General features: G+C 39.6%; 1 protein-coding gene across 5 annotated transcripts in view; it reads left to right on the top strand.

Annotated features, from left to right (window-relative positions):
• The window catches only part of TTC23 (tetratricopeptide repeat domain 23), a 133,437-nt gene that overhangs the window by 40,093 nt on the left and 74,169 nt on the right, over positions 1-19,175 (top strand). For all 5 annotated transcript variants that reach the window (XM_049906150.1, XM_049906152.1, XM_049906149.1 and 2 more), the window contains one exon: positions 14,224-14,401. In XM_049906150.1, coding sequence (XP_049762107.1) covers positions 14,224-14,401 — 178 coding nt within the window. The remainder of the gene's footprint in view (positions 1-14,223; positions 14,402-19,175) is intronic.

Genomic DNA, 19,175 nt, shown 5'->3' with positions numbered 1-19,175 from the left:
ATGCCACCAGTATTTTAAATACCAGCAGGGTCACCCATGGTGGACAGGTTTCAGCAGAGCTTCCAGACTACGACAGACTAGGAAGAAAGACCTGGCGATCTACTTATTAAAAGATTTGGCCAGTGAAAACCTTATGAATAGCCACAGGACATTATCTTACACAGTGCCAGAAGATGAACCTCTCAGAATGCAACCGGGGAAGAGCTGCCTCCTCGAAGTAGAATCAACTGTAATGACATGGATGGAGTCAAGCTTTCAGGACTATCATTTCCTGATGTGGCACAACTCAAAATGAGAAGAAGCAGCTGCAAACATCCACTAATAATTGGAACGTGGAATGTACGAAGTATGAACCTAGGAAAATTGGAAGTTGCCAAAAATGAAATGGAACACTTGAAGATGGATATCCTAAGCATTAGTGAGGTGAAATGGACTGGTATTGGTCATTTTAATTGGACAATCATATAGTCTCCTATGCCAGGAATGACAAATTGAAGAGGAACAGCGTCACATCCACTGTCAAAAAGAATATTTCAAGATCTATCCTGTTAGTGATAGGATAATATCCATGTACTTACAAGGAAGACTGGTTAATACTCTTTTTCAAATTTATGCACCAACCACAAATGCCAAAGATGAAGAAATTGAAGATCTTTTTCTAACTTCTGCAGTCTGAAATTGACCAAACATACAATCAAGATGTATTCATAATTACTGGAGATTGGAATGCAAAAGTTAAACAAAGAAGGATCGGTAGTTGGCAAATATGGCCTTGGTGATAGAAACAATGCTGGAGATCCCATTATAGAATTTTGCAAGACCAACGACCTATTCATTGCAAATACGTGTTTTCAACAACACAAATGGCAACTACACACATGGATCTTGCTGCATGGAATATACAGGAATCAAATCAACAACATCTGTGGAAAGAGATGGTGGAGAAGCCCAATAGCATCAAAGAGAACAAGGCCAGAGGCTGACTGGGGAGCAGAGCATCAATTGCTCATATGTAAGTTCAAGTTGAATCTGAAGAAAATTAAAACAAGTCCACGAGAGCCTGAGTACGACCTTGAGTATATCCCACCTGAATTTAGAGACCATCTCAAGAATAGAATTTATGCATTCAACACTGAAGACCAGATACTAGAAGAGTTGTGGAATGACATCATACACAAAGAAAGCAAGGTCATTAAAAAGACAGGAAAGAAAGTAAACACCAAAATGGACATCAGAAGAGACTCTGAAACTTCCTCTTCAATGTAAAGTAGCTAAAGCAAATGGAAGAAATGATCAAGTAAAAGAACTGAACAGAAGATTTCAAATGGCAGCTTCAGAAGACAAGTATTATAACGAAATGTGCAAAGACCTGGGGTTAGAAAACCAAAGGAAAGCACACTGAAAGAACTGAAGAAAAAATTGAAGCCTTGAGTGGCAACATTGAAGATTTCTGTGGGCAAGATATTGAATGGCCCAGGATACATCAAAAGAAGATAGAAATAATACAGAGAGTCACTGCACAAAAAAGAATTGGGAGACGGAACCAAGATGGCGGAATAGACAGATGCTTTACAACAAAGACCCGAAAAAAACAAGTGAAACGAGTGTATTTATGACAAGCCAGGAGCCCTGAGCATCGAAGGCAAGCTTAGAAAACAAACAGAGGGGCAGGTGGAGGAAGAGACGGTTCAGAAGCAGAGAGGAATTACCAGACCTGAATCACAGGGAGCCCTCGGGCACCATTCCCGGAGCCGCGGTGGAGGGCTGATAGTAGCATTTGGCTGCAGTTTCCTCAGGGAGAAGCATCCAGCCACAGAACCTACTCACACCTCCGGAACCAGAGAAGAATGGCGCTCTCTGCAAAAGCTAAGTACTTGCATGTATTTTAATGGGCCCCAGCCCCACCCCCAAGCCAACATCAGCAGCTGAATTCCCTGGGCCTGAGATAGGCACTGCTGAGTGCCTAGAGCCATTCTCTCGGCCTTGGAGAAGGAAAAAATTTGCACTTGGGGGAAAAGATAATTTAGCAGCTCCACTAACTGGGGGAGCTTAGAACAGAAGTGGCTTCTGTCCAGGCATAAACAATCTGTGGACTTTGAGGACCTTTCCCCTCTGCATGGACCTGTGCGGGCCTATTTCAGGAGAATAGGCCCTTGTTAGCAGACTCCAACCATTTCAGCTATGTGGTGGAGAGGTGGGTGTTTGATGTTTGACATTGCTTTCCCTATTAAACAGAGTCCTCACCTACCCACATCGGGGCCTACAGGCTGGTAGCTCCATTCAGATCACCCAGCCACCCACGACAGGGTCCAAGGATAACTGGTACCTCCCAGACCTTACAGCCAAAACCACTGGGTGGCCATGGTCCATCTGCAGAACCCACCCACCTGCACGCTCTAGGGAACAGGGATGCGCTTTCCTCAGAGACACTCAGGGGTCGGTTCTCAACCCCCTGCCTTGTTCAGAGCATGACCCCCTGCTGTAGCCAGATACCGGTACCTACACCAATCACCCCTGCCCCCTCTAAGACTGTAGGACAGAGCCTGTGCCACATACGTGACGATCAGCTACCTGGACACCTGAGCTGAATTCACACCAGAAAAATTAACGACTCCTAGACTGATATTCCTGATAACAGCTCTAGCCATCTGGGGGCACGACATCAGAGCTCCAAAGACAAAAATAATCAAGGTAGCTCACTCAATCAACCCATCTGGTCATATCAAAACAAAACAAAGCAGCTATGACACAGTAAGCAAGCATAAACTAATACAATAACTTATAGATGGCTCAGAGACAACAGTCAATATCAAGTCACATAAAGAAACAGACCACGATCACCTCAACAGGCTCTCAAAACAAAGAATCCAGGGATCTTCTAGGTGAAAGTGCCTTTCTGGAATTACCAGAGGCAGAATACAAAAGTTTAATATACACAACCCTTCAAGACATCAGGAAGGAAATGAGGCAATACGCAGAACAAGCCAAGGAACACACAGATAAAGCAACAGAAGAAATTAAGAAGATTATTCAGGAACATAATGAAAAATTTAATAAGCTGAAAAAATCCATAGACAGACAGCAATCAGAAATTCAGATGATCAACAATAAAATTACAGAAGTAGACAACTCAGTAGAAAGTCAGAGGAGCAGAACTGAGCAAGTAGAAGCCAGAATTTCTGAACGTGAAGATAAATCACTTGGCACTGATATATTTGGTGAAAAATCAGATAAAAGAATTTTAAAAAATGAAGAAAACTTAAGAATCATGTGGGACCCTATTAAGAGAATAACCTACGAGTGATTGGAATACTAGGACAGGAAGGGACAACAGAAAATACAGAGACAATTGTTTAAGATTTGTTGGAAGCAAACTTCCCTGATATCGTGAAAGATGAGAAGATATCTATCCAAGATGCTCGTAGAACTCCACATAAGGTAGATGTTAAAAGAAAGTCAACAAGACATATTATAATCCAACTTGCCAAAACCAAAGATAAAGAGAGAATTTTAAGAGTAGCTAGGGATAAACAAAAAGTCACCTGCAAAGGAGAGCCAGTAAGAATAAGCTCAGAGTACTTGGCAGAAACCACGCAGGCCAGAAGCCAATGGGATGACTTATATAAAAAATTGAAGGAAAAAAATTGCCTGCCAAGAATCATATATCCAGCAAAACTGTCTCTTATATATGAAGGTGAAATTAGGACATTTCCAGATAAACAGATGTTTAGGGAATTTGTAAAAACGAAAACTACAAGGAATACTAAAGGGAGTTCTTTGGTTAGAAAATCAATAATATCGTGTATCCGCCCAAGCCTAGAACACTGGGCAGAGCAATCAGAAGGCAACCCAGACAGGGAAATTAAAAAAAAACAAAGCAAAATCAAAAAAAAAAAAAGCTCAAAACAGGGTAACAGCAATGTTATTATGTAAAAGAAGACAACATTAAAACAAAAAGAGGGACTAAGAAAGGTAATCATACACCTTCCATATGGAGAGGAAGATACGGCGATACAAAGAAATAAAAGTTAGGTTTAAATTTAGAAAAATAGGGGTAAATAATGAGGTAACCACAAAGGAGACAAACTATTCTACTCATCAAAATAAAATACAAGAAAAAAATAGAGACTCAGCAGAAACAAAATCAACAACAACAAATATAAGGAAAGGACAATATATAAAGATAAATTAAATGGGCAAAATAAACTGTCAACAACACACAAAAAAAGACATCGAAATTACCCATAATTACCCTGAAGGTAAATTGACTAAATGCACTAAGAAAGAGACAGAGAGTGGCAGAATGGATTAAAAAACACGATCCGTCTATATGCTGCCTACAAGAGACACACCTTAGACTTAGAGATACAAACAAACTAAAACTCAAAAGATGGAAAAAAAATATCAAGCAAACAACAATCAAAAAAGAGCAGGAGTGACAATATTAATTTCTGACAAAATAGACTTTAAAGTTAAATCCATCATAAAGGATAAGGAAGGACACTGTGTAATGACTAAAGGGACAATACACCAAGAAGATATAACCATTTTAAATATTTATGCACCCAATGTCAGGGCTGCAAGATACATAAAACATCCTCCATCAGCATTGAAAAGTGAGATAGACAGCCCCACAATAATAGTAGGAGACTTCAACACACCACTTTCAGTGAAGGACAGGACATCCAGAAGGAAGCTCGATAAAGACACGGAAGATCTAAATGCCACAGTCAACCAACTTGACCTCATAGACATAAACAGAACACTCCATCCAACAGCAACCAAGTATACTTTCTTTTCTAGTGCACATGGAACATTCTCGAGAATAGACCACATGTTAGGGCATAAAGCAAGCCTTAGCAGAATCCAAAACATGGAAATATTACAAAGCATCTTCTCTGACCATAAGGCCATAAAAGTGGAAATCGATAACTGAAAAAGCAGAGAAAAGAAATCAAACACTTGGAAACTGAACAATACCCTGCTCAAAAAAGACTGGATTATAGAAGACATTAAGGATGGAATAAGGAAATTCAGAGAATCCAATGAGAATGAAAACACTTCCTATCAGAACCTTTGGGACACAGTGAAACCAGTGCTCAGAGGTCAATTTATATCAATAAATGCACACATCCAAAAAGAAGAAAGGGCCAAAATCAAAGAATTACCCCTACAACTTGAACAAATAGAAAGAGAGCAACAAAAGAAACCCGCAGGTGCCAGAGGAAGACAAATAATAAAAATTAGAGCAGAATTAAATGAAATAGAAAACAGGGAAACAATTCAAAGAATTAACAAGACCAAAAGCTGGTTCTTCGAAAAAATCAACAGAATTGATACGACATTGGTCAAACTAACAAAAGAAAACAGGATAGGAAGCAAATAACCCAAACAAGAAATGAGATGGGCGATATTACAACAGACCCAACAGAAATTAAAAGATTCATATCAGATTACTATGAAAAATTGTACTCTAACAAATTTGAAAACCTAGAAGAAATGGATGAATTCCTAGAAACACACTACCTACCTAAACTAACACAGAGGTAGAAAAACTAAATAGACCCATAACAAAAGGAGAGATTGAAAAGGTAATCAAAAAACTCCCAACAAAAAAAAAGCCCTGGCCTGGACAGCTTCACTGCATAGCTCTACCAAACTTTCAGGGAAGAGTTAACACCACTACTACTAAAGGTATTTCAGAGCATAGAAAAGGACGGAATACTACCAAACTCATTCTATGAAGCCAGCATATCCCTGATACCAAAATCAGGCAAACACACCACAAAAAAAGAAAATTATAGACCTATATCCCTCATGAATGTAGATGCAAAAATCCTCAACAAAATTCTAGCCAATAGAATTCAACCAAGTATCAAAAAAATAATTCACCATGACCAAGTGGGATTCATACCAGGTATGCAGGGTTGGTTCAACATTAGAAAAACAATTAATGTAATCCATCACATAAATAAAAGACAAGAACCACATGATTTTATCAATTGATGCAGAAGAGGCATTTGACAAAGTGCAACACCCATTCATGATAAAAACTCTCAGCAAAATAGAAATAGAAGGAAAATTCCTCAGCACAATAAAGGGCATTTATACAAAGCTAACAGCCAGAATCATCCTATATGGAGAGAGGCTGAAAGCATTCCCTTGAGAACGGGAACCAGACAAGGATGCCCTTTATCATCGCTCTTATTCAGCATTGTGTTGGAGGTCCTAGCCAGAGCAATTAGGCTAGACAGAGAAAAAAAGAGCATCCAGATTGGCAAGGAAGAAGTAAAATTATCTCTATTTGCAGACGACATGATCTTAAACACAGAAAACCCTAAAGAATCCTCAAGAAAACTATTGAAACTAATAGAAGACTTCAGCAGAGTATTGGGATACAAGATGAATATACAAAAATCAGCTGGATTCCTCTACACCAACAAAAAGAACATCGAAGAGGAAATCACCAAATCAGTACCATTTACAGTAGCCCCCAAGAAGATAAAATACTTAGGAATAAATCTTACCAGAGATGTAAAAGACTTATACAAAGAAAACTATAATACACTTCTGCAAGAAACCAAAAGAGACCTACGTAAGTGGAAAAACATACCTTGCTCATGGATAGGGAGACTTAACATTATAAAAATGTCTATTCTACCAGAAGTGATCTATACATTTAATGCAATTCCATTCCAAATTCCAATGACATTCTTTAATAAGATGGAGAAATAAATCAGCAACTTCGTATGGAAGGGAAAAAGGCCCTGGATAAGCAAAGCATTACTGAAAAAGAAGAACAAAGTGGGAGGCTTTACTCTGCCTGATTTTAGAACTTATTATACCTCCACAATAGTCAAAACAGCCTGGTACTGGTATGACAACAGATACATGGACCAATGGAACAGGATTGAGAATCCAGACGTAAATCCATCCACATATGAGCAGTTGATATTTGACAAAGGCCCCAAAACAGTTAAATGCGGAGAAGACAATCTGTTTAACAAATGGTGCTGGCATAACTGGATATCCATCTGCAAAAAAATGAAACAAGACCCATACCTCACTCCATGCACAAAAACGAGCACAAAATGGATCAAAGACCTAAATATAAAATCAAAAACGATAAAGATCATGGAAGAAAAAATAGAGACAGCATTAGGAACCCTAACACTTGGCATAAACAGTGTATAAAATATTACTAACAATGCAGAAGAAAAACTAGGAGCTCCTAAAAATCAAACACCTATGCTCATCCAAAGACTTCACCAAAAGAGTAAAAATATTACCTACAGACTGGGAAAAAGTTTTTAGCTATGACATTTCCAGTCAGCGCCTGATCTCTAAAATCTACATGATACTTCAAAAACTCAACTGCAAAAAGACAAATAACCCAATTAAAAAATAGGCAAAACTAAAGACACTTGACTAAAGACGTTCAGGTAGCTAACAGATACATGAGGAAATGCTCACAATCATTAGCCATTAGAGAAATCCAAATCAAAAGTACAATGAGATTCCATCTCACTCCAACAAGGCTGGCATTAATCCAAAAAATACAAAACAATAAATGTTGGAGAGGCTGTGGAGAGATTGGAACACTTACACACTGCTGGTGGGAATGTAAAATGGTACGACCACTTTGGAAATCGATTTGGCACTTCCTTAAAAAGCTAGAAATAGAACTACCATACGATCCAGCAATCCCCCACTTGTTGGAATATATCCTAGAGAAATAAGAGCCTTTACAAGAACAGATATATGCACACCCATGTTTATTGCAGCGCTGTTTACAATAGCAAAAAGATGGAAGCAACCAATGTGCCCATCAACAGATGAATGGATAAATAAATTATGGTATATTCACACAATGGAATACTATGCATCGATAAAGGACAGTGAGGAATCTGTGAAACATTTCATAACACGGAGGAACCTGGAAGGCATTATGCTGAGTGAAATTAGTCAGTTGCAAAAGGACAAATATTGTATAAGACCACTATTGTAAGAACTCAAGAAATAGTTTAAACAGAGAAGAAAATATTCTTTGATGGTTATGAGAGGAGGGGGAGGGAAGGTTGGAGGGGATAGTTACTAATTAGATGGTAGATAAGAACTACTTCAGGTGAGGAGAAAGATGACACACAGTACAGGCGAGGTCAGCACAATTGGACTAAATGAAAAGCAAAGAAGTTTCTGGAATAAACTGAATGCTTTGAAGGCCAGCGTAGCAGGGACGGGGGGTTGAGGACCATGGTTTCAGGGGGCATCTAAGTCAATTGGCATAATAAAATCTATTAAGAAAATATTCTGCATCCCACCTTGGAGAGAGGCATCTGGGGTCTTAAACACTAGCAAGCAGCCATCTAAGATGCATCAATTGGTGTCAACCCACCCGGATCGAAGGAGAATGAACAGCACGCAATTATGAGCCCAAGAAACAGAAAGGGCCACATAAACTAGAGACTACATCATCCTGAGACCAGAAGACCTAGATGGTGCCTGGCTACAACCGATGACTGCCCTGACAGAGAACGCAACAGAGAACACCTGGGGGAGCAGGAGAGCAGTGGGATGCAGACCTCAAATTCTCGTAAAAAGATCAGACTTAATGGTCTGACTGAGACTAAAAGGACCCTGGTGGTCATAGCCCCCAGACCTTCTGTTGGCCCAGGACAAGAACCATTCCCAAAGCCAACTCTTCACACGTGGATTGGACTGGACAATAGGTTGTTGAGGGATGCTTGTGAGGAGTGAGCTTCTTGGATCGGGTGGACACTTGAGACTATGTTGGCATCTCCTCCCTTGAGGGGAGATGAGAGGGTAGAGGGGTTAGAAGCTGGTGAAATGGACAAAAAAGAGAGAGTGGAGGGAGGGATTGGGTTGTCTCATTAGGGGGAGAGCAATGGGAGTATGTAGCAAGGTGTGTATAGGTTTTCTGCGTGAGAGACTGATTTGATTTGTAAACTTTCACTTAAAGCACAATAAAAATTAAAAAAAAAAAGAATTGGTCAACACTCAGCCATTTCAAGAGGTAGCATATCATGAAGAATGGATGGTATTGAAGGAAGAATTCCAAGCTGCACCGAAGGCATTGGCAAAAAACAAGCCTACAGGAATTGATGGAATACCAATTGAGATGTTTCAACAAATGGATGAAAAGCTGGAAGTGCTAACTCAGCTATGCCAAGAAATTTGGAAAATAGGTACCTGGCCAACTGACTGGAGGAGATCCATGTATATGCCCATTCCAAAGAAAGGTGATCCAACCAAATGCTGAAATTATCTAATAATATCATTAACATTATATGCAAGTAAAATTTTGTTGTGGTTGATTAAAAAATGGTCACAGCAATACATCAATGGGAATCTGCCAGAAATTCAAGCTGAATTCAGAAGAGTACGTGAGATGAGAGATATCATTGCTAATGTCAGGTAGATCTTGGCTGAAAGCAGAAAGATGTTTACCTGTGTTTTATTGACTTTGCAAAGGCATTCAGCTGTGTGGATCGTAATAAGTTATGGATAACATTGTGGAGATTGGGAATTCCGGAACACTTAATTGTGCTCGTGTGGAACTTGTTCACAGACCAAGAGACAGTTGTTCAAAGAGAACAAGGGAATACTGTGTTATTTAAAATCAGGAAAGGTATGTGTCAGGGTTGTATCCTTTCACCATACTTATTCAGTCGGTATGCTGAGCAAATAATCCAAGAAGCTGGACTATATGAGGAGGAATGGGGCATCAGGATTGGAGGAAGACTCATTAACAACCTGCATTATGCAGATGACACAACCTAGCTTGCTGAAAGTGAAGAGGATTTGAAGGACTTACTGATGAACATCAAAGACCACTGCCTTCAGTATGGATTACACTTCAATGTACAGAAAACAAAAATCCTCACAACTGGACCAATAAACAACATCATGATAAATGAAAAAAAGACTTGTCAAGGATTTCATTTTGCTTGGATCTACGATCAACACCAATGGAAGCAGCATTCAAGAAATCAAAAGATGCATCGCATTGGGCAATCTGCTGCCAAAGATCTCTTTAAAATATTAAAAAGCAAAGATGTCCCCTTGACGACTAAGGTACACCTGACCCAAGCCATGGTGTTTTCAATTACACTATATGCACTGGAAAGCTGGACAGTGAATAAGGAAGATAGAAAAACTTATCATTAACTTTATATGGAAAGGGAAGAAGCCCTGGACAAGTAAAGCACTATTGAAGAAGAAGAATAAAGTAGGAGGACGTACACTACCTGACCTCAGAACCCACTACACAGCTGTGGTAGTCAGAACAGCCTGGCACTGGTACAATGACAGACACATTGACCAATGGAACAGAATTGAGAACCCAGATGTAAATCCATCCACCTACGGTCATCTGATCTTGATAAAAGCCCAAAGTCCATTAAATGGGGAAAAGACAATCTTTTTAACAAATGGTGCTAGCAAAACTGGATGTCCATCTACAAAAAAATGAGACAGAACCCATATTACAGGATACAAACCACAATGAACAGTATACAAACACCAGCAGATAAGCTAGATAACTGGGATCTTCTAAAAATAAAACACTTAGGCCCATCAAAAGACTTCACCAAAAGTGTTAAAAAGAACCTACAGACTGGGAATAAATTTTTGGCTATGACAAATCCGACAAAGATCTAATCTCTAAAATCTGCAGGAAATCCAACTCTTCTACAGAAAAAGAAAAAAAGAAAGACACATAATACAATTAAAAAATGGGCAAAGGACATGCATGACCAGACACTTCACCAAAGAAGACATTCAGGCTGTGAACAAACACATGAGGAAATGCTCCCGGTCACTAGCCATTAAAAACCCATAACCCAGTGCCGTCAAGTCAATTCCGACTCATAGCGGACTAGCCATTAGAGAAATGCAAATCCAAACTACAATGAGATACCATCTGACCCCGACATTGCTGGCACAAATCAAAACAAATAACCAATAACAAATATTGGAGAGGCTGTGGGGAGAATGGAACTGTTATGCACTGCTGGTGGGAATGCAAAATGATACAAACATTTTGAAAAATGGTATGTGCTTCCTTAAAAAGCTAGAAATAGAATTATCGTATGATCCAGCAACCCCACTCCTATGACTATATCCTAGAGAAATAAGAGCTGTCACACGAATAGACAAATGCACACCCATGTTCATTACAGCATTATTCACAATAGCAAAAAGATGGAAACAACCTAGATGCCCATCAACAGGAGAATCGATAAACTATGGTACATACACACAATGGAATACTATGCAACATTAAAGAAATACGATGAATCTGCGAAACATCCCACAACATGGATGAATCTGGAGGCCATTATACTAAGTGAAATAAGTCAGTTACAAAATGACAAATATTGTATGAGACCAATATTATAAAAACTTATGAAAAGGTTTATACACAAAAGAAACAATCTTTGATGGTTATGAGGAAAGGGAGGAGTGGGGATGGAAAAACAATAAATAGACAATAGATAAGTGATCATTTTGGTGAAAGGTAAGACAGTACACAATACTGGGGACGTCCGCACAACTTGACCAAGGCAAGGTCACGGAAGCTTCATAGACACATCCACACTCCCCGAGCTGAGGCTTGGGGGCCATGGTCTTGGGAGGCCTCTAGCTCAATTGGCATAACATAGTTTATAAAGAAAATGTTTACACTCTGCTTTGGTGAGTGGCGTCTAGGGTCTTAAAAGCTTGTGAATGGCCATCTAAGATACTTCACTGGTCCCAACCCATCTGGAGCAAGGGAGAATGAGGAAAACCAAAGACACAAGGGAAAGATTAGTCCAAAGGACTAACAGACAACAACTACCACAGCCTCCACCTAACTGAGTCCAGCACAACTAGATGGTGCCCGGCTACCACCACAAACTGTTCTGACAGGGATCATAATAGAGAGTCCCAGACAAAGCTGGAGATAAATGTAGAACAAAATTCTAACTCACAAATAAAGACCAGACTTACTGGTCTGACAGAGACTGAAGAAACTCTGAGAGTATGGCCCCCAGGTACTCTTTTAATTCAGTACTGAAGTCACTCCTGAGATTCACCGTTCAGGCGGAGATTAGGCCCCTAAAACAAAATGATACTAAATGGGCATACCAGCCCAGGGACAAGGGCAAGAAAGCAGGAGGGGGCATGAAAGCTGATAATGGGGAACCCAAGGTCTAGAGGGGAGAATGTTGATACATTGTGAGGTTGGCAACCAATGTCACAGAACAGTATGTATATTAATTGTTTAATGAAAAACTAATTTGCTCTGTAAACCTTCATCTAAAGCACAAAAAAAAAAGAGAATAAAGAAAAAGAAATCACAATAAAAAAGAGAATAAAGAAAAAGAAATCAAATGACGTACGACATTGGGCAAATCTGCTACACAAGGCCTCTTTAAAGTATAGAAAAGCAAAGATGTCATTTTGAGGACTAAGATGTTCCTGACCCAAGCCATGGTATTTTAAATCGTTTCATATTCATATGAAAGCTGGACAATATATTAGGAAGACTGAGAAAAAATTGATGCCTTTGAATTTTGGTATTGGTGAAGATGTTGAATATACCGTAGATTGCCAGAAGAACGAACAAATCTGTCTTGGAAGAAGTACAGCCAGAATGCTCCTTAGAAGCAAGGATGGCAATACTTTGTCTCATGTACTTTGGACATGTTATCAGGTGGAAGCAGTCCCTGGAAAAGGAGATCACGCTTGGTAAAGCAGAGGGTCAACGAAAAAGAGGAAGACCCTCAGTGAGATGGATTGACACTGTGGCTGCAATAATGGGCTCAAACATAGCAATGACTGTAAGGATGGTGCAGGACCAGGCGGTGTTTTGTTCTTTTGCACACAGGGTCACCGTGTGTCGGAACCCACTCAACAGCACCTAACAACAACATAATACGTATAATTAGTATAATGTTGTGGTTTTTGTAGTTGTTAGTTGCCATCGAGTCAATTTTGACTTATGGAGACCATATATGTGCAGGGTAGAACTGCTCCATAGGGTTTTCAAGGCTGTGATATTTAGAATCAGATGTACAGACCTGTCTTCTGATGTGCCTCTGGTGGGTTCAAACCACAAATCTTTCCGGTAGTAGTCAAGCACTCAACCCTTTGTGCCACCCAGGGACTTCTAATTAGTATAATAATTGGTATTAATATAATTAGTATGATAATGCTATATGAATATAGTACTTCTATGCACTATTAGTCTTCGACTATTTCTGTAATTTCTCAACAGACCAGTTATCAGCATCCTAGCATTCTTTATTATCGTGGTGGTTGTTTTATCAAGTATTTTATATTTTTTAAACTACCACCCACATAGCACTTACTATGTGTCAGAAACTGTTCTTGGTGTTTGTCTTAGTTGGGCTCTCTAGAGAAGCAAAACCGGTGAGACATATATATATAAATAAACATGTATTTAGAGAAATTCACTTCAAGGAAATGATTCATGTAATTGTAGGGATGGCAAGTCCTGAATCCGTAGGTCAGGCAGTAGGCCGGAGACCTCTGCTGGCTCACAGGATTGCAGGGGCTGGAAAATGAAAAATCTGCAGGTCAAGTGGCAGACTGGAGACTTCTGCAGGTCATGGAACTGGAGGTCAGGTGACAAGGGTCAAGACAGAGAGCTAGCTAGCTCTGCGAGAATATCCATATATGTTCTGGAGGCAAACCACGCCCCAAGGAAACTTCCTTTGCAACTGATTGGTTGATCACATCAGATCATGGACGGTCATTATATTACTTTGCATCACATCGTATTACAAACAGCAACCAGTCCAGTATCTGGCCAAACCAGTGAGTATCCTAGCCTAGCCAAATTGACATACAAAATTGGCCATCACAGAGTTTTTGTAAATATTAACTAATTCGGTCTTCATACTAACCTAATGAAGTGGGCACTATTATTATCCTTAACTTGCAGATGAGGAAACTGCTAAATAACTTGAAGATTGTACATCTGGTAAGCGGTGGAGTCAGCATTCGAACCCAAGTGGTGTGACTCCTGAGTTCATGCCCTTAACCACTGTCCCCTGCTGCCTCTTGGAGTAAAGGCTTCATGGGCTAGGAAATGAATCCAGACAACAGTGGTCAGTTAACCAAATCCTAACTACCAAACCACCTACATTTTCAATTTTAATTTTTTTAAAAATAGTTTCTTTGCTTTTTTTTTAGACTGTATCAAGGTCAGAAGAAATCAAAAGAAGCTCTGCCCCATTATCAAGAGGCATTGGAATATATCCAGAGCAGTAAAGGTGAAAAAAGTCTGGAGTGTGTCCCAGTACTGAGGGAACTAGCAGGTGTGGAACAAGCCCTGGGATCACACGACTCGTGCATCAACCATTTATTACAGGTAAGCTGCAATACGCTGGCCACCAAAGCTGTTCTGGACCTAGCGCTTTCCGTAGACACCAGCGGACTAACAGCTTTGAAAATGCCTGACTTTCTTATCCACTAAAGATGAGTAGAACACTTGGCCTAGGGTCACTGCTTAATAAACACTTGCTTATTAGATGACAGAAACCCTGGTGGCGTAGTGGTTAAGTGCCACGGCTGCTAACCAAAGGGTCGGTAGTTCGAATCCGCCAGGCGCTCCTTGGAAACTCTATGGGGCAGTTCTACCCTGTCCTAAAGGGTCACTATGAGTCAAATCGACTCGAGGGCATGGGGTTTGGTTTTTTTTTTTTTATTAGATGACCAAGTGAATGCTGGAAACTGGGCTCCTGTTACCAGGTGCACATTCCGCTAACAGCCCAAGATTCCCAAAAGAGGGTTTTCCTCACACTATCTGCATAATTTAAGTATTATTTCCCAAAGTTTCTTTCTCCAATAGTATTTATTTAGAGCTTATATAATCAAACTGATTAGGACTTTTTTCTAGTATACTCTAATATCTCCTTCATGCCACTTAGAGTTGTCATCTGTTAGCCACTATTCTACTTTATCATAAGAATTTTCATTGAGTTTGATGTCTTTGTATGGTATCATACACTACCCAGTGCCGTCGAGTCATATCATACACTAAGCATATTTTGTTTTTCTGAGAATTTTTCTCTACAAAAATTGTAAAAAATAAGCTAAAACCCTCCTGTTATTTCAAGTGAGATATAATGACAACTAAAGTATCCTATATTCTCCCTTTATCTGGGTTATCTCTTTTAATCATTATTACTACCCGTGATATATTATTATTTCCATTTTATAGATAAGGAAATCAAGAATTAGTAGGTTGAGTGATTTTCTCTCCCAAGACTACACAGCCAATAAATGGTGTAGTCCAGATTCAAACTCAGTATTTTTTAGACAGGTTACTCTGGCTGGTAGGTAGAGAATGGACTGTGGAAGTGGAGAGACCAGTTAGGAGGCTGTTGAAGTAGTGAAGGCTAAATATGATGGTGGCTTGGACTAGAATGATGGTAGTGGGGATAAAGAGAAGAAATGTTGAGAAATGTTTAGGAGGCAGAATTGACTGATGGTACTTGATGATTCATTGACTGTGAGGAGAGGCAGGAAAGTGAAGAGTCAAAGATGATTCCCAGGTTATTGACCTGGACAACTGAACGGTTGTGCCATTTACAGTGTGGGCATGGGTGCTATTGGGTGATGGAGAAAAAGTGAGCTCAATATTTGTTTTTGTTTTCATTTTCTTATCGTAGTAAATATATATGTAACAAAACATTTGCCATTTCAACATTCTTCACAGGTGCAATTCTGTGACATTAATTATGTTTATTATGTTGTTCAACCATCACCATGATCCATTCTCCAAATTTTTCCATCACCCTTAGCAGAAGGCCAGTGTCCCTGAAGCACTGAGGCCTCCTTGTCCCCTCCCTCCACCCATCTCTGGTATTCACTAGTAAACTTTTGTCTCTATGCATTTGCCTAGTCTAGATATTTTATATAAGTGGGCTCATATGATATTTGTCGTTTTATGTCTGACTTATTTCATTTAGCATCATGTGTTCAAGGTTCATCCGTGTGATAGCATGTTCCAGAACTTCTTTTCTCTTTAGGGCTGAATACATCCTATTCATCCATTTATCTGTTGATGGACTCTTGGGTTGTTCCGACTTTTTGGCTAGTATGAGTAATGCTGAAATGAACATTAGTACAAGTATCCTAAATTTTTCAAGACTAAATCCAGATCTACTCTCAAAGTCTCAGCACAGCCTCTGCTGCACCCATTTCTAAATTTCAAAGGAAGACATCCTGTGATAATATCCTCAGAGTCATCCTCAAGAATGGTCACCACTGACAAAATTCTCTGGAATAGTAGGTGACTTTTGAGACCCAATACCAGCAGTAGGCATTACAAAGATTTGAGCGTGGTTTGGAGAAGCATTTCCCAAACTGTGTTCCGTAGGATACTGGCATCTTGCTAGCATTCATAGACTTTCCTGGAAAAAGTGTTTGCAGATAAATAAAAGTGGAAAATATTAAGTTAAACTCAAACAGATTTCTTTAACACATGGTTTTACAGTGCATTAATATGCCAATGTGATTGTGAATCAAGAGGGAATTGAATCAGCTCTGTGAGACACTAGTATTCCCCAGACCATTTAGGAAACACTGGCTTAGAGGAAGAAATTCAAATGTCTAAGGGAGGGATTAGCAAAGGGATTCAAATATAAATGCTGCCCTCCAGTGTATCAGATCATACCACTCTCGGGAGCCTTTAACAATCCATGAATGAGAAATGAGTTTAGGTAGCTCCCATGTTTGTGGGGCTCAGATTCACCGTTTTTAAATATTTTGCCACATTTATATTGTCTTTCTGTGTAGACACCTATCCAAACATGCATACACTTATATGCACACATACAATGAGAGAGTATTGTCTTTATTTTTTAATCATCTGAAAGTATGTTGGCTATGTTGTATTCTTTTATCCCGGAAATACTTCAGTGTATATTTCATTAAAACAAGAATATTCTTTTATGTAACCATGGTACAGTTATCAAATTCAGGAAAATTTACATTGGTACAGGCTATATTTCAGCTTTTACAATTGTCCCAATTCTGTCCTTTATGGCAGTTTTTTTCCCTCCAGTGCAAAGTCCAGTCCAGGATCATGTATTACATTTAGTAGCCATGGCTCAGGTCTCCTTTAACCTGGAACACTTTCTCAGCCTGAACTTTGTTATGACATTGAAGCTTTTGAAGAATTGTCTTAGGCTGGGTTCTCTAGAGGAGCAAAACCAGTGAAGCACGTATATAAATATATAGAGTGAGATTTATTTACAAGAAATTGCTCACAAAATTGTACAGGCTGGCAAGTCCCATATCCGTGGGTCAGTCATCAGGCTGGAGGCTTCTTCTGACTTGTGGTTGCAGGGGCTGATGAACCCAAAATCAGCAGGTCAGGCAAAAGGCTCACAGAGTTGCAGGAGCTGGGGAATCCCAAAATATGCAGGTCAGATGGCAGGCCGCTAGCTCACATCCCAAGAACCAGAGGTCAGAGGATGCCAAGTTGGATGCAGGATTGAAAGAGGGCAAGCTTTGCCAGAACATCCATATATATTGGATACAGGCCACACCCCCAAGGAAACGCCACTTTCAACTGATTGGTTGCTCACATCAGATCACAAAATGGAGGATGATTGCATAATATCTGCCAAACCACTGAGAACCATGGCGTAGCCAAGTTGATATATAACCTTAAGCGTAGACTATTCCTTAGTTTGGGTTTGTCTGCTGCTTCCTCATGACTAGATTTAGGAGATGTGTGCTTGGCTGGAATACAAGAGGGTATTATGTCCTTCTTGAGGTGATGGAGTCTGGAAGCACATGTCTGTCCAGCCTTTGCTGGTGACATTACTTTCTATCAAGGTGATGTCCAGTTCCTGGACTCACTGCCATTGAATTGATTCTGACTCATAGTGACCCCACAGGGTTTCCAAGGCTGTAAATCTTTATGCAGGCAAACTGCCACATCTTTCTCCTGCAGAGTGGCTGGGGGTTTCGAACTGCTGACCTTTCAGTTAGCAGTTGATTGCTTTAACCATTGTGCCACCAAGGCTCCTTTTTCTTCACTGTGTAGTTTGTATTTTTCCCCTTGCGGCTAACGAGCGTTCTGTAAAGAGACGTTTTAAGACCATGTGAATATCCTGCTCCTTGTCTAAGTGTTCCTTCTAGATTTAGCACCCACTTACGAATCTTTCCTTAGCCAGTCATTATTGTGATGATTGTAAAGTGGCCCTTTCCCAGCTCTACCATTCCATTCGCATTCACCTTTTATGCTGACATGCTGCTGTTAGGAATAGCCCTTCTTCTACCCTCCAATTTATTTACTGTTTGTGTATTTGCTTTTTTTTTATTTAGCAAAATTTCCTGGAAATCACTTTATAGCACTTCATAGAAATCTTCCTTATTCATTTGTACTGATGTATGATAGATAATCCATTCTGGGTATGTACTACAGTTTTTTCAAGTAGTTTTCTATGTTTGGGCCTTTAGATAAGCTCCAATGTTTTGCAATGACAAATAATATTGTAACGTGTAACTATATATATATATATATGTATATATACATATATATATATACACACATACTTCCATGGAAATCCTGGTGGCTTAGTGGTTAAGTGCTACGGCTGCTAACCAAAAGGTCAGCAGGCCAAATCCGCCAGGCACTCCTTGGAAATCTATGGGGCAGTTCTACTCTGTCCTTTAGGGTTGCTATGAGTCGGAATCAACTCGATGGCAGTGGTTTGGGTACATACTTCCATACTGTTGGAGTTGAGAGTAAATTCTTCAGAGTAAATTCCTGAAAGTGGGACTGCTAGGTCAAAGGAAGCATGAATTGGTAGTTCTGTGACATATTGCCAAATTGCCTTTCGCTGAGCTTGTACCATGTGCCTTCCCACCGGCAGTGTACCAGCCTGCCTGTTTCCCCACAGCCTGTTCCAGCAGAGTGTATTGTCAAGCTTTTAGACTAGTCCAACCTGATGGGTGAGAAATGATTATCTCAGTAAAGCTTTAATTTGTATCTCTTTTATTTAAAACAGCATTAAAGATCTTTTTACATGATTAAGAGACTTTTTAATATCTTTTTTTTTTTTTTTGGTGAATTGTCTATTCATACCATTTGGCCATTTTTTTTTTTTGTAGGATTTCAGTCTTTT

The sequence above is a fragment of the Elephas maximus genome, chromosome 13 (assembly GCF_024166365.1).
Source record: "Elephas maximus indicus isolate mEleMax1 chromosome 13, mEleMax1 primary haplotype, whole genome shotgun sequence".
In the NCBI taxonomy this organism is placed as follows: domain Eukaryota; kingdom Metazoa; phylum Chordata; class Mammalia; order Proboscidea; family Elephantidae; genus Elephas; species Elephas maximus.
The sequence above is the reverse complement of the archived record's forward strand: the minus strand, read 5'-3'. Positions and strand labels throughout refer to the sequence as shown.